This window comes from Miniopterus schreibersii, assembly GCF_964146895.1.
Source record: "Miniopterus schreibersii genome assembly, chromosome: 8".
In the NCBI taxonomy this organism is placed as follows: domain Eukaryota; kingdom Metazoa; phylum Chordata; class Mammalia; order Chiroptera; family Miniopteridae; genus Miniopterus; species Miniopterus schreibersii.
In genome coordinates, this window is record NC_138109.1 from 29,618,402 (window position 1) to 29,639,938 (window position 21,537).

Sequence of the window (21,537 nt, forward strand, 5' to 3'; positions counted from 1 at the left end):
TCCTCTATTTTTCCAAAAACTTCTATAAAGTGATTTTCCTTTATAATTACCAAAAAAAAAAAAAAAGCATAATCTAGAAATGCATCCAAGAAACCCTTGGGCACGTAACAGTCACTAACACACTTTCCTCAGCCAGAAAATGAAAACAAGCCACATCTTTGTTTTGCCTGGTACGGGGGACTTGTTGCCAGGGTTTCTGAAGACAGTGCCTGACCAACCGCATGAGTTCAGGCCCTGCCAGCTCAGTATTGACCATCCTGTCCTCCACCGCTCCCTGGCATTGAAAGAAAGAATTGAAAGGAAGAATCGAGGGGTAACAGTGAGGGGGAATCATGGGTGCCCAGACTGAAGGTCACCTGCTGCATCATGTCCAACTAAATAGCACTTGGTGGGCACGAAAGCGGGACTCTCAACAAGGTTTCAGGGCAGAGCCTCAGCTCTTTAGGAGAAATGTATCCTCAATTTCAAATATCCTCAGGCACTTTAGAGGGAGCTTGTCTTTTTACTTCTGAAACATTCTTGCTCCTTCGTGAAAGCAGGACTTATGCTAGGCTGGTATTACCCACAAGCCGCACTGTGCTGAAATACACATTCCCGGCCCTGTCTCAGACCCACTGACTCAAGTCTGTAAACCAAAGTCCAGGAATCGGTACTTTAGGCACCTCAGCAAATTCGTAAGATTGGGCAAGTTTAGGAAACCCTCTTCTAACACAAAATGCACTTGAGTTTTGTGAATGTATTTGAATGTAATAAAACTGAATTCTCCTAAATAGTGCTATTATTTCCAGTCCCTCCAAATGGCTTCAATTAATGAGAATGGTTTCCATTGACTTATTACTGTGGTTGGGTCTCTCCTAGCCAACCCTGAGATGGCATGGCTAGATTCTCAGCCCAGACCATAGTATTCCACTCATCTTTGGATCCATAACTCAGGGTTGTCTGGAGAGGAATCCTATTGCACAGGCTTGGATTCTGACCCAAGGCCAATAACTCTGGGACCTTGGCCAAGTTATTTAACCTTTTCAGAGCCCAATTCCTCATTGGTGCAGGTATAAGAACAATGACCTTGCCCTCATATAACAGTAACAGGGTGCCAGGTACACAACAGGTGCTCAAAAGCCTCTCAGTAACTAGTGTATGAAATGTCCCCTCATTCTCCATCAGAATTGGCTCTTGGGTCCTTCCTGTCACACTCGCTTCTGATTTTATTCTGTCTTCTGAGCCAAGGGTCACTAACGTGTGTGTCTCTTCAAGACTTACAGAGCCCTTGCTCCAGGTATCACCTGGATTCCTCTTGAAACAACCCTGAGTTATGAATCATTATTTCCACTTCAGAAGAAATGAGCCCCAGAGAGGTCAGGCAATCTTCCCAGTGATGATAAAGTCAGGATTTGAACTCAGATCCCAATATTTCACAACTCCATTCTGCCTCTAATATATGCACCGTACATTACACAAAGCACTTTCACCTTTCATAGCAGTTTTTAAACACAGATTCTCATGCTATTTCCCGCACTCATCTAGAAGCACCTATGAAGCAGGTATCATAGTGCATCAGTCTCTGCAGAGAAGTGCACAGAACCCCCTTTTCTGTGCTCAGGGAGGAGAGATGAGCTCCAGTACGATGCACCCTTTTTTCCAGTCTCTCATGTATTCCATACCACACATGCCCAAGCTGCCCCACGCCATTAAAATGAATACATCCAATAACAAGAATTTATTGAACATTACTGTCACTAACCTTACTGACCTCATGAAATGAACACTCAGAAAAGTCCTGGCACAAAAGTATCTGGTGTTGCTGCCACTGTTGTTACTTAATTATCCAAAGAGCCTGTGCCATAGGCATTATTTCCCTTGTTATACTGATAAGGACTCTGAGAAGTAAAGTGACTGGTCTAAGATCATGCTGCAGGTTTGGGGAGAGCTGGAAAATACCATGAAAGGAAATTCACATATACGATCCCATTAGCCAGCGCAGAGTATTTCACATTATAAAGGATTATTTTATTTACTAGAATAAAATTCCTCAGAGGAAGCCGCCTCCCCTTCTTACCCCAGTGACCCTGAGCTTTTGCTTGCAGACCACCAATGGTTTAATGGTTTAACGAATAACCCATCAGAGAAACAAAAGGCCAAAGTTTTCCAACCAATAGCTAAAGCCAATAACCGGAAATGAATAAAATAATGATCGCCAACATTTATTGAGCCATATATATGTATAAAATCCTTATGGCAACTCTGCAAGGTAGATATTATCTCCTTCTTACGGAACAGAAGAGGTGAAGGGCAGCAGGGGAGGGAGGCTTGGAACCCAGGTGCTCAGCCCAAACCCTGGCCTTTCCAATGCACCAAGCTGACTTCACAGGCACTGCAGACAGGAAGCACGGTGCATATGTGGTTTGCCAGGCTGCACGCCCGGAGCCTTCGAGACTTAGTTACTGAATGAGATAAAATTATGTAACTTGAAAGATCATTTGAACTACAAGATAAGAGAAACAAACTGATAGCAGGTACCCTGCCCCCGACTTCCCGATGGTGACCCTGGACCACATCTATCATCACAGCCCCCCCAATAACTTTTACAAAGATTGACTCCAGTTATCTGGAAGCTGAATCTCTGGTCACCTTGAGTGAGAAAGGTCCTAGATCGTCCTTTGAAGTAGGAGAAAGTGATCTGCTTTCGAGATAGCCCCTCAGATCTGTAGTCAGCAACCACATCCCTATGAATTTTCCTTCCTCAGCCTGAATGTTCCGCCCTCAAAGGACACTGGTCACCACCACTGTACACTTAATATCCTTAAATAAATGAGGATAATCATTATCTACATCAAAGAATTAATGAGCTTTATTATAGAACAAAATAGAGAAACAGAGATAAAAGTCCTTGAATGGTAAAAATATCAGTTCCAATTCTGGGCCAAGTGACAGACAAGTTGGAGACACTCGATCCCCTGCTGAAAAGACGGTTCCCAGTCCCCAGAACTACACCGGTGCTGGGTTGCTGCCTGAGTCTCAGCACGTCCATCTGCCTTCTTTGACGTGGGAAGTCCAAGTTCAGAACAAGCCGCTGACCCCAACCCCCACTGGCTCCTGCCCCACACACCACGCGCGAGGGCTCTGATCCGGCCGGCGCCGGCGCCCGCAAATCACACGCCGCGCAAGGAAAACGCGAAGGCTTTATGAAAAATCCAAAGTTTATTGCAAATTGTATTTTGCTTCCCTTCGTTCTTCATTTTTACAGGATTTATTGATATCCATGATTTTTTCACAGATGTACTTGTTGACTTTGGAGAGTCTCTGTGCAATTTCAGTTTCATCCACAGTTTCTTGTGCTATTCTGTCATATAAACACTCTGGACATGGAAAAGAAACAGGAAGGCCATGGATTAATGGTGAATTTGAGTACAGATCTTTGGGGGTGGGGTGCCTCCTGCCATATTTCCCAATTACCAATCTGCTAATCTGGCACAGCGATCTTTTCAAATTTTCATTCCAAAATGTATGTAGAAAAGAGTACATATATACTGTAAATTTACCCTTTAAAAATAATGATAAAACACCTATGTGCCAGCACCTAGCTTAACAGGACACCACTGTTCCCCCTGAAGACCCAGGGTGCCCCTTCCCCTCCCACCCTCTCCTCACCCGCACCTGGAGTCACCACTCCCCGGAACTTTTGCTTTTCTTTTCCTTTTAACGTTGACATATGTATAATTCCTTAAATAACACACTGTTTACTTTCTATAAGTGTGCCCTGTAAATCCCTGACTTCCTTTCTTCACTCAATACTGCAGGTTTGAAATTGACCCGCGTTCCAGCGCACAGCTGCCGTGGCCCGGGCCGTGCGTTTCCGCTGGTGCGTGGTGCTCTGCCGGAGGACTCCACAACCTGCCGCTCCATTTCACTGTCAGTGGATACCTGGGTTCTTCCCTGGGTTTTGCATGTCATCGTGGGCAAGACTTTTAACTCCCTTGGGCCCAAGCTTCCTTAGCTATGGAACGGGGACAACCCAGCCGTAAGGAATTGCTACGGACGACAAACAAACCCTGTGCGCCAGGCCAGCCCTCAGCGGGAATCCTCCTAGAGATGCAGCGTCAGCGCCAGGAGGGACCAGAGCCTGACCCGTGCCAACCCTGCACTTGCAGGTGAGGGGCCTGAGGCCTGGGGAAAGGGAGTATGGGCAGAATCCACTGCTGCCTCCCCGGCCCTGAACCCGTCCGCGGGCGTGCAGCCAGCCTGCCTCCTGGTGCCACCCTGCAGCAGGTGCGCGCTACAGGCCTTCTTTCTCTGGGGCACCCCTTCCTCCCACCGACAAGGGTTTTGCACAGAGAAGCCTTTGAAAGCTTTTAATTGACCTCCACTATTTCCTGACCACTACTAAGCCTGGCTAATCTCCATTTCACCTTGTCTTGGCCTTTCTATCGGGACTGAGACAAGAAGGTAGGGGCCCTGTCTCTCTCTAGTCCTACCTTTGCTGTTACCCATCTGCAATTGCCTCCCCCCTCCAGGCTGTCCCACAAATCGCTCTTCTCTTCCCAGATTACCCTGGCCCCATCCTCCACCTGCCTAAACCGCATTCTTTCTTCTCAACTCAGCCTTCTTGGAACCTACCAGGTTGAGTTAGGAGACTCCACTCTGCCTACAACCTCGGTGCTCCCACACTTGCCTGGGTCTTTCTCTGTTCAAGCATCGATCACAGTCTAAAAAACTGCAACCACGCTGTCTTCCCTACAGAAAGGGACACTTGGGCATTCCCTGTCCAGCCCTGGGCAAGAAGAAAGTGTACATACACAGAGACTGTGCCCGAACCTGAAGCAAACGAGGGAGACACCTACACTGAGAGCGGTTCTGAAGTTCAGGTGTTTGGCTCTAAGCCTAGTTGCTGTGCAACCTGTAGTGGGAACCTCTCTGGGCCTCAGTTTCACTATCTGGGAAAGCAGGATGTCAAACCAGATCATCCAGGGACATTCTTCCAGCTCTAAGTTTCCAGAAGGTAATAAGGATAGTAATGAGGCAGAGAGAGGAGGGGAAGGGGGGAGCGGGTGTGATGGCCCTCAGAGCCCCCAGCGAGTAGGGGAAGGTGCAGGAAGGGGAAGGCTCAGATGGAGGCGGCTTTCAGAGGCCTCCGCAGAATCCCGATCGCTGGTTTCCCGGGGGTGAGAGCGCTGAGCGGCCCCTCGGGCTGACGAAAGGCTTTCGTGAGACTCCAGATATTAATCATCTGCAGTTGCCGGGAATGTCTCCCTCTGCGAGGGAGCATTTGAGATTATTGCTTAATTAACAAGGTTTATAACAGCGCTAATGTGTCCTATTAAGAAAGTTATAAAAATTAACCAGAACTCAGTGCTGGGGCTCATCTGGAAAACTCAGACACTCTACGAAAGGTCATTTGACCTTAACAAGGTTGAACTGTCATCCTGGAGCTCGTCATGGAAGCAAACCTGTCCTCTAGCCCTCCTGCGTTCACTTTCTAAAGCGGAGTCAGCATCCACCACACCCCCCCTGCTAACCGGGAAGAAAGGATTTCAAAATCAGAGGAGAGGAAATTCTCACCAGCCCTGTGAGCGTCAAGGCTTTTGCCATTTTTATACTGCAAATGTGGCTGAATGTGATAAAATCATATAAAACAAATACAACCTCAATCCAGCAGACAGCTTGCATGGGAAAAGCCAGTCATAAAACGCAATCTGGGAGAGCTCAAATAATTAGGCCCCAAATGGTGAGTGTATGGTGGGATGGGAGACAGGCCTCAAACCTGCCCGGTTGTAGTAAGTAAATAAATAAACACTGTCTTTTAGTGAGACACACCCCTCTGGAGACAAGGCAAGCCTGCCAGTTGGTTCTGCTGGGCTCTGATCTAGCCTGGCCAGGTAAGGCCTTGGGCAAGCTGATTTCCTTCTCATTCACTTGCATGGCGGGCGAGCACTTATGGGCTCAAAGGGGCTGCTAGACCAGGCTCCTAGGAGGCAAAGTCACAGAAAGAAGAGAGTAGGCCCAAGGCCCTTTGGATCAAGGGAGCAGGGAAGGCTTTCTGAAGGAAGCTTCTCCCAGCAGATCTGGGTGGTAAGTAGCAGCTAGCCGGGCAGAGCAGCGGGCACAGGGTGGGGAGTGTGACCCCTGTACCAGGCACTGGGAAAAGCATTTACAAATTCCCACATGTGAGAGGAAACAGGCCTGTTCAGGGAATGTGGCAGTTCATATGGCAAGAACTTAAGAATTCAAGGGAATACTGCTGAAAAATAAAGCTGGAGCTATCAGCCAGGGGCCAGGCAGATTATGATGGAACTGGTATGACACACTGAGGAGCTTACCCTTGAATAACAGGCACCATGGACTGGCTGTGACAGGGCAATGGCAATGGAGTATTTTTGTTTCCAAAAGATCATGTGGTTATATAATGAAGAGAAGAGCCTGGAAGCTGCTGGAGTAGTGCAGGGGAGAAACGGTGTGGCCTGAAGTATGGAGGGGGGGTTGGGATGGAGAGGATGGTTTAAGAGGTATTTGTGGGTAAAACAGATGGGGAGTGAGGCATGTGGAGGATCACAGGTGAGACATCTCTGGAGGAGGGGCCCGCTGGCGGGTGAGAAGCCGGACGGGCAGGAGGAAACCCTGAGCGTGCAGGACGGTCTCTCAGTGAAGGAGGAGTGGCCTTGTCCCACAGTGCTGGGAGCAGGTGAAAAGCATGCCCTGGATTAGCAAGGAGATGTCGCTGGGAAGCTTGGCGAGAAGCAGGGGAGTCTAAGTGAACACAGGCAGTGAGTGGGGGGTAACTCTCGCAAGAAGCCTGCATGTGAAGAGAGAGAGGCACGGTGGCCGCTGGGTGATGGCAGTGGCCCCTGGGAGCATTTTGTTTGTGTTGTAAGAAATGAGTAATCCAAGTATATTTAAATGATGCTGGGAAGGAACCAGGAGAACAGGAATTGGAGGAACAAGGTGCTAGGAAGGCAGGGGGGCTGGGGTCCTGATGAAGAGAAGGGGGAGCCCCAAGTAAGAGGGGGAAACTTCTCTCGGGACATGAGGCAGGAGAATGCGGGATCCAGCTGTCTGCGGGTGTGGCGTCCAGCTGTGGGAGACAGGAGTGGGCTATCGTGTTTGGGGAAAGTAGAGGAGGTTTGAAAAGAGCGTGGAAATGGGGGGTGGATCAGTGAGGGAAACCTGGAGGACCTGGCAGGTGGGCTTGAAGACTGAATCTAAGCCCCACAAGCCACACAGCTGAGGTGTTCTCTCCTAGATTGTTCTGTAGCATTGGGGACCAGGTGAGCCGCATAGAACACCATCTGAATGGGGCTGAAGGAATAGTAAAAATGTCTATTTGGTCCTTTGGGTAAGCAGGACAAGGACTGTGATCTTGGCTTTACAGGTGGAGACACCAAGCATCTGCTTGGTACTGACACTGCACTAGGCTTGGGGAAGCAAAAATAAATACGGTAAGAACCAGGGTAAGCTCAAAGCTAAACCAAAGCAGAGCTGGGGCTCAACAATAAGCTTTTGATTCCTATTTCCCATCACAGTCCATAGGAAGCCGATGGGGGAGGGGAGGGCCTGAAAGCTCCTGAGTGGCACTGAATAGACGTGAACTTCAATGAGGTGACCATCAGGAGGTCATGCTGGCTCCACAGAGGCAGCTCACTTGTCAACAAAGGTGATAACTTCTTCTCACACCTCAAAAATAACTATTTCCAAGCTATAATCCTGTACAGCCCTCTTAGCTGTCCTAAGAGATAGGTTTTCAACTGATGAAACTGAGACATGGAGGGAAAGTGATTCACAAGAAATCACACTGAGGGTGAGTCAGGGGATCGGCTTGCAGGTCTCAGTGTTTCACTTGTCCAGGCCTCATTTCCTGAACACCTACTGTGTGCCAGGCCCTGTGTTATGCATGAGGACGTGGAGATGAACCTGGTATGGTCAGACTAGTGCCTGAGGCAGATGCACAGCATATGACTTTATACCACATGGCAGTGGTGGAGCAGCCAGTCATCATTCCAGCTGAGTCACATTCCAACATATATAACAGAATCAGAAGTCGGCCACCTATTGGGTGGTTCAGGGCAACCTCCCCAGGAAGGCCTTTATCTCAGGGTGACCTCCCAAATTAAGCTCCACTGTTTCAGACAACGGGCCAACTAAAGGTTACCTCTGATTGTCTAAAAATAAGTGGCTGCCTAACTCAATTAACCACGAGTCAGCCAGGCAAAGGAGGCAGCTTGCTACACAGTGCAAGTCCAGGCCAGAGTCTAGGGTTGTGGGTTAGAATCCAGGTGCTGAAACCTTATAGCTGTGACCGCAGGCTGGTCACCTAGTCTGTCTGTGTCCTGCCACCTTGACCTCCAAAACATGCCCAAATCTGGCCACTCTTCCCCCTCACTGCCATCACCTCACTCCATGTCACCATAGTCTAGCCCTGAGACCCCTGCACCAGCTTCCTAACCGAGTTCCCATTTGGTTGCTCCACGATGTGGAGCCCTCCACTGCCTTTCTCCTGCAGGTGGAGTGAATCCAGACTGCTCACTGTGGCCCTCACGACCCTCAAGGCTGGTTCTCGCCCACCTCCCCAACTTCCCTGCCCCCTCACTCATGACTCCTCGGCCACTGGGGCTTCATTGGCCTGCAGCGCACTGGCCTTTGCACCTGCCCTTTGTTCTGCCTGTTCAGCTGCCCTCAGACCTTCGCAGGGCTGCCTCCCCCACACCCAGTTCCCAGCTCGCATTTGCCTCCTCAAACAGGTCTCCAACCACCCTGGCTGGCCCTGCCCTCCTTGTCCTACCATGTCATGTGGTGACACTTCACAGCCCCACCAGTACCTGGAACTACCTAACTTGTTCATAGACACATCTGTCATCTGCCCCCAAACCTGGCAAAAGGCCTGCTCAAAGTGTCTGTGGTGACTGACTGAGCCCTACTTTCTTCACTAAAACCTGGAGCTGGACACGCAGACCAGGGGTTAGGAACAGCTTCTGACGCCAGCTCTCCCGCTTGGTCTCCCGGCTCCGCCCCTACCAGCTGTATGATCCGGGCCAGTCATTCAGCAGCCTGTGTCTCAGTGTCCCCAGCTGTAAAGCAGGGGTAATGAGAGTAGCCCACAGTAGGAGTGTTATGAGGATTAAATGAGTTACTACATGTGAAAGTGTTTTTTAAAACAGAACCATTAAAAAACTCAGACCCTGAAACACAGTAGGTGCTCAGAATAATGAGCAATCGCTACAGTGCTCTCTCTGCGCCCGGGTACCTTCCGCCCGCCTCTGTAAGTTGCATTGTCTGTACAGTGACTGGCTGTTCTTGTGTCCACCTTCCCTGTGGGACTGAGCTCCTTACAGAGGGAGACTGTGTCTCAGCTCTCTTTGTATCCTCAATACCCAGCAAAGGGCCTGGCTGAGAGTAAGAGCTTAGTGACTGATGGAGAGAGGGTGGGAGACACAGAGGAAAGAGGGGAGATAGGAGAGGGAGGAGAGGAGGGAGGGAGGAAGGATGGAAGGCAGGCAGGCAGGCAGGGAGGGAGTCAGGAAGGAAAATCAAAGAGTCCAGGATATAGCCATGTCTTTAGGGAGAAAAATAATACCCTGTCTCTTTCCTATCCCCCAACCCCTCCCAAACACCAGAAAAGAGGGTAGAACCAGTGGCCCTGAGCAGGTCTGTATCTCATGAACTGTTCCAGGCACGATGCTCGACCCCTAGCCTTGACCTCTTACTCTGCACACAGCAGCACTCCTTTCCCATCTCCGTGCCTTTGTTCCACATGCTTCTGCCTCCAGAAGTAACTCTCTTTACACGTTTGCATCTTCATGTCTGATGGATCCTTCAAGGCCCTGGAAGCCTTCCCTGATTTCCAGCCAGGGGCCTCCTCCCTGCTAAGAACTAACTCCCCTGACACATCACCTGTCCCTCTCCCATACCAGCTCCTTGCACTGCATTGTGTCCACAGCTCCTGTCTGCTCCTGTGTCCCTGAGCCCAGCCGGGGCCTGGCACTGGAGCTCTAATGTCTGTTGAACTTAGTCATGCCTGGTCCATCCTTACCAGAGAGAAAGACAGTGGCCCAGCCGTCATGTTTCTGCTGCAATGACCTACCTCGGACGATGCTTAGTTTGTGAGGAGAGAGGGGCGGCTTGGGGACAGCATCTTTCTTTTTTTTTGTGGCAACTCCTGTGACGCTTCTGTTCTTCAGAACATCTGTTCCCCAAATCATAACTGCCAAGTTCTTTGTGTACTTGGAATCTCCTTGGGTTACTTGTAGCTGGTGCCATTTCTCCTCGTCAACCCAGATCCCGCTTCCCAGATGGACCTGAAAGGGACAGGAATGCAGCACCTGCTTAGTCGGACAGGATGGCAGCTGGAAACTCTCCTTGCCCTTTAAAATATATTCCTGCATAACTCTAAGGGATTCTTTCCATAAATGCTAAGTTAACTTTCTTTAGGGGAAATAATGATACTCATTTCCTGAATACTAGGCCTTATTCCCATGCTTTGTAGCCACTACCTCAATTCCTGGCAACCCTGGGAGGAAGGTGTTGGGCCACTGTTTCCATTTCAGATGGAAAGTCCAGGTTAAGAAAAGGGAAGGAACCGGCCCAAAGTCACTCAACTAGGAAGGTGCAGACCTGGAATTCTACCTAGACTCACTATCACAGGCTGCTCAGAACCTGAGTTGAAGTCCTTTCTCTGTGACACTTTAGAAAGAAAGACCTCTCTCCTAAAGTAAACATGTAAACACCTTGGGACGCACGTCCTCCTAGCCCAGTGGCTCTCTCCTTGGTATCACATGGGGTCGCCTGGCAAGCTATAAAAAGGGCCGGGGCCAGGGCCGCACTCCCAGGGAGCCTAACTTAGTTCATCTGGGTGGGGCCTCGGTACTAGGGTGGTTGAAGGCCCCCTAAGTAATCCTGGTGTATAGGTGGGGTGGGAGGGCAGCCCCCAGGCTCTCCATTAATCAGAGCGTGTTTGTGCAGGTCCTTTCCCACCCCCAGCTCCGTGAACTTGAACTGGAAGAGTTGGATTTTAAGTTCCTTCTGGCTCAGAACACCTAGGATTTTACATTAGACACAACCACAGTGTCCAGTCTGATCCTGATGGCACCCAGCACAGAACGCGATCTAATGCTCCCTAAAGGAAGCACCCAGAGAGTGCCAGCAGAGTCGGTAACGGTGCAGGGCCAGGCTGCTCTAGCAGTGAGCTGCCAGCTTTCAAACTTTTTCTCCTTCCTGGCTCTTTAACAACTCAAAACACATTTGCTAACATTAACCATCAAAAACCAGAGTTTGACTCTGACATTGCCATTTATGTTGTGTTTCTGCTGATTCTATGGAGGGTGAAGAGGCCTCTGTGGGGATTGAGGGAGAGAGCGGCTAATAAGCTAAACTTTCTGAAGGGAAAGAAAAGGCTCTGCCAAAGGTCCCTGTCTTCAGAAAGACCTCAGGTCACCAACACTGCATGGCCAGGAGATATCTCAGGAGAAGCCTGGTCTGACAGACAGCACACACGCCCATTGTTCAAAGATGATTAAAGCTCTTTGAACTGAAGCTTGGCTTGGAGAAGGAGGTGGGCACCACACAGAGGTAGAAAGGTCAGCCAACAACACTCTCTTTAACCAATTACTGAGGTTTTCGCACCATAAAAACAACAAAACTACAACATAGCCCCCCCCCCCCCGCCAATATCTGTCAGTAAATAAACAATCCACCTGCCACATCTGACTTCACTTCCTTTTGCTCAAGAGATCACTCAGACCTCTGCAGGCAGGACATAGGATAAAAAGGTCCACCTGGCTCCCTGCGCCACAAATTTCAGTCTGTTCACATGGCTCAAGGAGATAAGCACCCTGGGTGGTGTGCTGCCTGGGGCTGGCTGGGCAACACTAGCCCAAGGTCAGGTCTGGCTGCTCTCTGCAGTCTGCCTTGCAGGCGGGCAGGCGGTGTGCCAGGTCAGGCATGCTAGGGACAAGTGCCCTGTGCACCCTGCTGGACCCTAGTCACCTTCCTGATGATACTCTGTAGCTACCTTACAAGCTTCCAGAGATAGGGGGAAACCAAGGAATTTGCATCAGATTAAATTCAGAATCAGAAACCACAGAAATGGAAGATAACTTCAGTTTTCAAAGGTCTCCGCTCTTTTCTACCCCAGGCCTTGTTTGTTGTTAAGAGAGAGATAACAGTCATTTTAGCCAAAGTTCTACAAGAGAAGGGGGACACAGATATTTTTTGAGCAGCTATAATGAACCAGGTATTGTACCTTCAATTTATTTATCCTCATAATGACCTTAAGAGATGAAAAGAGGTAGAAATTATTCCCATTTCACAGACATGAACAGAGACTCAGGGGACTCAATTATTTTTCCTAAGACACATTATCAATAAAATTTAGAATCGAGATTCAAACCCAAATCTGTATGGCCCCGAAGCCACCTCCTGCTGTGCCCGTGGTGGTGGGAACAGCAGGCCCATCAAGGCTCACTCAGCCCTTTTCTGCACCTGCCCGCCCCATCCCTGGCAGGCCCAGGGCAGCCCCCCACTGCAGACGGGAACCAGCGAGAAGCCACAGGCTGGCCTGCCTGCCTCCAGGCCCTGCTGCCTCAACACACCCTGGAACCTGCCAGACTGATTTCCTGAACACACGGCTTTCCTTCTTTGACTAAATGAATTCAGAGTCCTTCACAAAGTCTGTGAAAGATGCCGAGTTTTATGTCAACCCTCTGGAGTCTTGAATGGCTCCCTATTTACTGTCACATCAAATCAGGCCTTTTCCGCTGGCTTTAAAGACCCTCTAGAATTCTGTCTTCATCGAACTCACTACTATTTCCCTGCTATGTCCATCACTCCAGGAAGCTCCCAAACCTTTCATTTCCTCCTGCTTCCAGGGTACGGGCCAGAAAGAGGATGGGCTCTGAGCCTCCATCCCTGCGTGTGGATCCTGGCTCTTTTACCTAACTAGCCAGGTATCTGGGGCAAGTCCCTTTACCTCTGTGAGCCTCCCTTCTCTCAGCTGTACAGGAGGCAGAACACCACCTAGTCCATAGAGGTGTCTGGAGAATTAAATGAGATAACATGAGTAAAACATCAGGACAGCACACAGCCAATAACTGTGACTGCCTTTGCCTTCTTTCCCCCACCCACATCTCTGCTAAGCCTTTCCCCTGTCCAGGAATGAATGAAGAGATTATGTCTTCAGAAGCCTGCTAATCTTTCAAGTTCCAGTCCAAAATCCAGAAAACACTCCTAACTACTCAGGGGCTAAGTTCTACCCCAGGGCTAAAGTTCTACGTCTCCAAATGTCCAGCTTAGTGAGAGCCCTTACCACCTGATCCAACCCTTCACAGCACATTTCCGTGGGGTGGGGTCAAGCTCTGCCTCTTCCGTCCCCTGCAAAGTGACCAGGACTAGTCTGAACCCAAAGTGAGAAAATGATGGCATGTTTAATATGTTTTAAGGGCACTGGCTTTCAGTTCTGATGAGCTGCTGAGTCTTGGAGATGAAAATATTTTCTGACATTCACTCAAGTACAAGGCCAACTTTACAGCACAGAAAGAAATGTCCCTGGGTAAGTGAGATCAATCACAGGTTATCTGCTGGGTGTCTGGAACAAGGGCTCCTGAGGTCAGCGAAGCTCAGGCTCACCTAGGGCAATGCCCAGCTTTCAGGGGTGCAGCAGAATAGGCTGGAAAGAGCACTGGCCTGGGAACCAGGGGATCTGGCTTCTTGCCTCTAACCTGTTGTGCAACTGCAGACGAGTCTCTTCTCTGGATGTGTTTCCCCATGCGTATCATGTATAAATTAGACTAAACGTTAATGGTCTTTGCAGCTTTATGATTCAATGAGTTTTTGAAATAAAATATCTTAGACAAAGAAAAGCAACCCACTTTATCAAAACTAGACAGTCACTTTTGTGGCAAGCCCCATTCATGTACACCACAGTTCGCTATTGGACCAAAATGTGTCAAGGGGGGTTATTAAAATATGACATCTGGTAGGATGGGACTTGATCAAAAAGTGTCTTTGGAAAATGTTCTGTAGGACAGAAGTAGTTTCCTAGTAGGAAACAGATTCCATTCCAAAGCTCTAGGCTTTGCGGAGATTAAGGCCTTTGTTCATGCAGGGGAGGGGAGGGGAGGGGTCAGAAATGCCGGAGAGCCAAGAACAACATGGGCTACTTCTGCGATGTGGGGATGCAGCTCTGGGGAGCTGCCATCATTTCCAGAATGTCCTCTTCCCTTCCTCTCCCTCAACAGAGCTCTCTGCCTGACTACAAATTAGTTGCAAACAAAAGCCAGGTTAGTAACATGTTGGCAAAAACCAAAGAAAAAACAAAACTGGCAATTTCTAGATCTGCTGTGCATGTCATGTGTGAAAAAATTAAATGAGATTATAGAGGCCCGTCTTTTGGAGGAAAAGTGATACCTTTCTTTGTAAAAGGACCCTCTGTCATTCTCAGAAACTGTCCACAGGTTTTCAGAGCAAGACACAAGTACATTTCTTTTGGAAGCTACTTCAAGAACAAGTAGTCATTCCACAATGTGATCATGACTAAAGAGAAATCAAGGAAGAAAGAAGAGTCCTTTCTTTCCTTTATCTTCAATTGGGGAGGGGTCACCGAACTTAGATATACTGTTGGTGTCACTCAAGTCCTAAGGGACCATCAACCACGTCCACTGTTCCCAGGTAGGGAAGCTGAGGCCGAGAGGGGGGAGGGCCTGCCCAAGGTCACACAGGTCGGACAGAGACAGAGCTATGCCCAGAAGTCAGGCTCCAGGCTTCCTGCTGCCACTCTGCCGTGCCACCTTTCCCCTGCCATTGGCTGAAACAGGCAGCGGAGGAAGGGCTGATGGCCTGGCCCATCGATTCTGCCTCTGCAGGGGAGGAAGCGCCTGGTGGGAGATGAGGGGATGGCACCATACCCAACAGAGCCCTAGAGACCACAGGTTTCTTTCCTCAGCTTGACTGTATTTGCTCTGGCTCAGTCTGGCCAGTTACAGGGATATCTCTGGCCAAACCCCAATGCAACAACTGGGAAACACAGTGGGTAAACAGAGACCTTTTGCAGCGTAAGGCAAGACACACGCACTCACGGACGATTCTCTGGGGAGGGCGTGAGGGTGGCGTCTGTGATGTGCGCGATGACGACAAAGGACACAGGGCTGGAACGGGCTGTGCCTGGTGCCGGGATGAGGGCTCCCCTGTACTTCCAGAGGAAGCCATTTGGATGTTGGAGCAGTTTTCTTCCTGCCCTGCTGCTCTGCCATCACGTGGCTATAGGACTTCCAAAGGCTAGTTATTTGTGGTCCTAGGACGGTGGACTAACCACTGCTGAATATTCAGCTTGAAAATGCCTTATGCCCTACCTGGTTTGACTCAGTGGCTAGAGAGTCGGCCCACAGACCGAAGGGTCCTGGGTTCGATTCTGACCAAGGGCAGGTACCTTGGTTGCAGGCTCAATTCCCAGGCCCTGTCGGGGCGAGTGTGGGAGGCAACCAATTGATGTGTGTCTCTCATGTTGACGTTTCTCTCTCTCTCTCCCCCTCTTCCTTCCACTCTCTCTGAAAAGCAATGGGAAAAATATCCTCGGGTGAGAATTTAAAAAAGAAAGAAAGTGGCATAGAAGCCAGTCTCATTCACTTCTGTGTCCCTGGCACCTAGCACAAGGCACAGGACATATAAATATTTCACAAATAGTAACTGGTTCTCTATACATCAGTTCACCTTAGAAATTTATGCGTCTGGTTTCATAGAAGGGTAGGGCAGTTTTCATCAAACTACTGCTTTTTAAATCTTTCTCACTAATAAGCTATTTTACAATGTCAGTTGTTTTGGCCCAATATTTAAAAAGCAACAACAAAAACAAAACGAAGAGAACAAGAAAAAGTCCCAGTAACGGTCCCCTAGCGGTAACACATGAATTCGGGCACCAGGAGGCCACAGCAAGCTGCGGCTCGGACAGCCCCGCCGGACGCCGTCTTCACTGACTGCAGACGCTCGCGGGAACGGGCACGGGTGACACACTACCTTGCCATTGTCTAGGATATACTTGTCCATGACCGGTGCAGGAGCGGGGAAATAGGACGACGTATTTGCTTCCTCACTGAAAGTGCTCCGTAACTCCGGCTCGGGCTCGAGACATTCTGACTTTACTTTTTCCAAGTCAATGGCGGGACCTAGGCAGTTAAGAAAAGAGATCTGTCTAGAACTCCAAGGAAAATAAAATGCAAATATTTTTAGCTACGCATCTATCAGTACATAGTGGCACAATATATATATATATATATATACTGGCTTATTTTTGTCCATTGGACAGCACTTAAACCCAGGCTTGAAAATGATACGAGGTATGAATGTCACAAGCAAACAGTTGGAAAACTGGGAGACAAGAATGGACTAGACCCTAAGTATGAATGGGAAGCACTCTTCTAGGGTGTCACTGTGTGGATGGACATGCAGGGGATGCAGCTTTCTGCACAGGAAAGAGGTCCTGCTAAGACTGGGTGGAGAAGGAGTGCAGTTACTGCCATGTGCAAATTGTGTATCTGCCAAAACCCCCATCTCTTCAGCCCACAGCAGATGAACAGAGGTTAAGGGAAAAGCAGAAATGCAAAGGCCTCCCCTCTCTAAGACCTAGTATCTAGATAGGAGCATTTCAACCAAGAAATTAAAACACAATACAGATTAGGCCCTTGATTGCCTGATCCAGCAGCTACGCTGATTTTTATTTTAATGCAATCAACACAAATTACGTGCAGATTAAACAGTGAAAGATAGATAAATGGTGGTGGTTTCTATGGGGGATATTTTTTCCACCATTAGCTTATAAAAATGATGGACTGTTTTTTAAATCACCTGTCGTGTCTTGATTACGAAAGGGCAGAGAAACAGGATGAACATGAGTAAACAAGGCCAAATGATTTGGTTAACTTTTGCAGGAGAGCAACGCCGAAGGCCAACAGAGAGTTGAGCAACCTGTGAAAATTTCAGGAGTTCACTGGGATCAGATGTAGCTACCGCCACAGCAGGTCTCCAAGGCTGTGCATATAACTTAAGTAACAGATGAATTTCATGGTCCAACCTTCTCTTACTCTAACCATGTGGACAGCTCAGTACAGACCTCTTTACATACTAGAGACCTGACCACCAATCTGGTTGTGATTCTGTGTTTCATCACCACATCCTAGACTTTGGCTGGTGGTAGGGAAGGTGTTGGTAATTTTATTATTAAAATTCCTCATGACAGGGCTTCCCACAACAAGAGTATCACTCCTGAGTTGCTGGCAACTGCCATCTGCAAAACAGAATCTCTGCAGTCTGCACGGTTTCAACTGAATGCGAGATGGCTGGGAGCAGAAAAGCATGGCTCATCTTGGTAGAGTTTAGAGCCCATTCCTGGCTCTGCTATGTGTCATTGTGCATCCCCAGGTGAGCGAGCTGTGGCTGCACAGAAGCTGGCGGAGCAAAGGACTGACCATCCTGATTGTTCTGAGAGCATCTTCCAATAGTGCATTACCTCGTCAAGGGCTGGCCCTAGGTCTGATTCTTGTCTTTGTCCTGAGCACTTGGCACTCTGAATGTTTGCTACATGAATAAAAGAATGACATCAATGAATGAGTAATTCCAAAGTTTCAGAAGCAGATGCCACAGCTTTTCCTCTCTCAGTGTGGGATTCAGGGTGAATTCTGAGATGCAAACAAACTCCAGTGGAGTGTATGGTCTTCCCTTAGAGCTGGGAAGAAGTCACTCAGTTTCCCCTAAATGGCATGGCTGACTTGGCATCTGAGGTCTCCTCCTGCTTTGACATTTAGTGACAGGAAGAAGACATGGGCTGAGAGAAGCCGAGGTCCACGCAGCCAGCAGCCCACAGGTCATCTTTGGCGAGACCGTATCCTTTCTCTAATGTCTCCTTTTCCTTCTATGAGAGGAAGGTGGGATAAGAGAATGAATCCGGTTCAGCTCTGACTCCAGTCTGGTCCTCTCCCACCCATCCCACAGTGGCTACCACAGAGATCTGCACACAATCTGTCTTTCCTTGCTCAGGTTCTCCATTACCCTCAAAGTGAAGTCGCACCCCAAACCCTCCTTAAGGCCCAGAACCAGCCTCCTCTCCACCTCTGGTGCTCATGTCTTGCTCTTCCCCACACCTCGGCTCAGGTTCTTCTTATGCTGTGTCATCCAGGCCTCTGCGCTTCAGGTTGTCTCGGCCTTGAATGCCACCTCATCTGCCTGCCGAGCCCCTGGTCAGGCTTCAGCTGTGCCTGTCTCCCATACTGGGCTGCAAGGCCGGAGGGCAGGCAGGGACTGTGTCTTTATGTCAGAGGCCAGGCTCAGCACAGTGCCTGGTTCAGATTCTATCCTGTGCAGGTATTTTACACATTGATAATCACTTGACCTCTCTGACCCCACTGCCTCACCTGAAAGGAAGAACGATAGCAGCAACTTGGCGAGACTGAAGACTAAATGAATTAACCAAAATATGAAACGATTACTCCAGAACCCGGCAGGCTGACTGCTCAGTAAACAGTGGCTCACCACCTCCCTCCCCCACACGTGGCTTACACTTGGGGGCTCAAGCTAGTCCAGTGCTAAACCACGGCTGCTGTGAGCCAGGACCCGCTGGTCTCCTTTTGTCCAAGCGCCCTGCACAGGCCCAGCTCAGAGCAGGTCCCGGCCCTCCTCAGCACGCCCATGTTCCCTGCACTTATGCTGGTCTCCCCAGGAGTTTTGTCAAATATTGAGGCTACTGCACTGGGCTCTTCTGGTTCTTAAGGAAAACGATTTCCTAGCATTCCCGGCCAGCACTATTACGCAGGTGCTGGCACTGCTCTCTGCAACTGTCTCCTTCTCTGACGCTGTGTGTAGAAGGTACCTGGTGCCTCGGCCCAGCACGGAGGGCGGATCAGCCAAGGGCACATCTTGGAAGGGGATTGTCAGGAGACTTGGGCATGAATCCCAGCTGCATGACCTTAGACAAGTCACCTCACCTCTCCGTGCCTCACGTTCCTACCTGTGAAACGGGAATTACCGACAGCCACCACGCAGGCTGACGGTGCCTCTGGAAGAGCCTAGCACGGAGGCAGGCGCGGGGCAGAGGCTTGGAAATGGCAGAGAGATGAAGGAACGGCTCGGCTGGGAAAGCCGAGTGCTTAGTGTCACAGAATCAGAAAGAAAGGGAACAAAAAGCACGTGGTTTCTTTGGGGAGAGAAGGGAGGGCCTCCAGTGCTTTTAATTTAAGGGGGGAAAAACACTTCATTGCAAATTTTAGTCGGCTCTCCTCCCGATGTTGGCAATTTACATCTCATTACAACAAACGCTGCGGATTGCTGTTTTGCTTTTAAAAATTTCTGCGGCATTGTTCGCCTTCAAACACATGTGACCGAATTAGCCACCATAATAAGCACTTGCGCTGAGAGACAGCACTGTACGATCTGGCGCAGATATTTTAAGCAACAAAGGAACTTTTTTCACTTGTGGGAAGAGTAGGAATAAAAAAAAAAAACCCCAAGCCTTTTGATCCACTTCAGGTTTATTTGGGGGGAAATACAGCTTCCATGGTATGAAACCTCTCAGCTGGGTGAAGGAAGCTTTTAAAGACATATAAAAGGTAGTAGTTGTCTTTTCATTCAGTCACTCCTGAAGCCAGTGATCGCACAGCCCCTCACTGCACACCAAGATCTGGGCCCTGCAAGAGGCACTGGGACCCGGAGACAGAGAAGGCACAGCCCAGTTCTGGGGGAGAAGAGAAATGAGCACGTGAGACGCTGTCACATCGCGTATACACAGCGGGATCTGATGGACAAGCACTGGCCTTAGTGTTAGAAAACACAGTGAGGATCCTGGCTCTGTTATTTACTTCCCCTCGTTAAGCCACAGCGGCTTCTTCCATAAAATGGGAATCATGGTGCAGAGTAAGGGACATGGTAAATGCTTGTTGGCACAATAAATGAAATTATACCTTTCTTTGTTCTTGTTTATCTTCAACTGGACGAATGCTATTCTTTCTGGAAACCTCTCTTAAAAGCTAATGCTTGTGTTACTTCCAGGAAGTTCAGAAAGCACCTGTTTCTTCAATATATATAGGTTTGGACACTGAATACCACTTCTGATTTCTGCTGAAATAGGAACACTAATAATACTGGATTTTTTTAAAGAAGCACTAAATCCAGCCGTTTACTTCTGGAAGGGAACAGGAAGTTTCTGTGCTATCTGTGTAATTCTAGTTTCTTCACAAGTGCAAGATGAACCAAGCCAAAATTCTTAAGTGCACTCAGAACACCTACTATGCATCAGAGGCACACTGGACAGGGTAGAAAAAAGGTGATTCCACTTTGCTGAAAAGGACCCGGGCATGGGCACAGCCATGTAACAACGAAGGAGGCACTCAGTGTCTTGGAAAGAGACTGGAAACTGGCCCAGACCCCCCATCATCACTTCTCAACAGGCATCAGCCTCCCTCACCTGCTGCTATGGCTACATATCGGCTTCTTAGTCCCCTGTACTTCCAGGGAGGGTGGGGACAGATCTGGGCTCATCCCTTCAGTGAGAATCTACTAAGGGCCAGTCCTGGGCTAGGCCTTGATTGACAGTCCAGCAGTGGGAAGAGACTATCATCGCCACGCTGTGTGGCTAACATGGGTCAGGATGCAGACTTGGGAACAGAAGCAAAGGAAGAGGTTCTGCACCTGGAGGAGACCAGGAAGTCTTCAGAAGGATGGCCACAAACTTCTATGCCAGCACTTGGAGGATGGATGGGCAGGAACTTGTTGGGTGCTAAGGGCTGGGGCGGGGTAGTTACCTCCATATGGTTAAAGCAGGTGGCACATAATCGAGGCTCACTGACTGACCAGGAAGTGAGCAGTGTGATGATCTGCACAGACTTGGGGAGGGAGAGGTCACCACTGGATCAGTGATCCTGGAAGACTTCAGGGAAGAGGTGAGCTCCTACTGGGGCTTTGATGGGTGAGTAAGGTCTGGGGAAGGTGGAGGGGTGACCAGGCAGGGGGATGGGGTCACAGTAAGCAGAGACTCTTCTGGACCTTCTCCCTCCCCTCTCCATTTCCTTAGTGAGCTCTGTGAAGGAGACTAGAGGAAGCTTTGCTGGGCAGAAGCAGGAGAAGCAGCTCTAGCCTGAGGTCCTAGGCTGGGTGGGGTTCCTATAGCTCATGTGGATGCCCCCACAGTGGGGCCAGACCCTCAGGGAGTCAGAACCACTGAGCAGCAGAAAGGGGTGACAGAGGCGGGCCCAGGTCCCCAGTCATGGGGTCAAGGTATTTTCCCTACTTTGAGGAATCGCAGATGTCCATTTCAAATGACACATGCTTTTCCCTGAGAAGGATGGGTGACCGACACTTACTGAATGTCTTCTTTGTTCAGTACCTTACATCAAAATATCTTTTATCCTTATAGGACTTTTCACCCCACTGTCCCATGATTAACATCCCCCTGGCTAGAAATGAAACTCCAAGGACAGCCACAGTCTTGTTCACTGTTCTATCCAACACAATGTCCTGGGCAACATCAACACCATTAAACACGTGTTAAATGAAAGAAGTTAATCCTCGTGGCTGTCC

The 21,537-nt window shown here is 49.2% G+C and overlaps 2 protein-coding genes across 10 annotated transcripts in view; both read right to left on the bottom strand.

Moving 5' to 3' along the window:
• The window catches only part of AGBL4 (AGBL carboxypeptidase 4), a 771,449-nt gene that overhangs the window by 138,396 nt on the left and 611,516 nt on the right, over nt 1-21,537 (bottom strand). The window lies entirely within an intron of this gene.
• The window catches only part of BEND5 (BEN domain containing 5), a 44,667-nt gene continuing 25,957 nt past the window's right edge, over nt 2,828-21,537 (bottom strand). For 7 of the 8 annotated variants that reach the window (XM_081143915.1, XM_081143916.1, XM_081143917.1 and 4 more), the window contains 3 exons: nt 15,991-16,139; nt 10,070-10,283; nt 2,828-3,356 (listed from right to left, as the gene is read on the bottom strand). In XM_081143915.1, the coding sequence (XP_081000041.1) occupies nt 3,199-3,356; nt 10,070-10,283; nt 15,991-16,139 (521 nt within the window). In that variant the 3' untranslated portion in view covers nt 2,828-3,198. Of the gene's footprint in view, nt 3,357-10,069; nt 10,284-15,990; nt 16,140-19,506; nt 19,697-21,537 lie in introns of those variants that run through there. The other variant, XM_081143913.1, reaches the window with a different exon arrangement.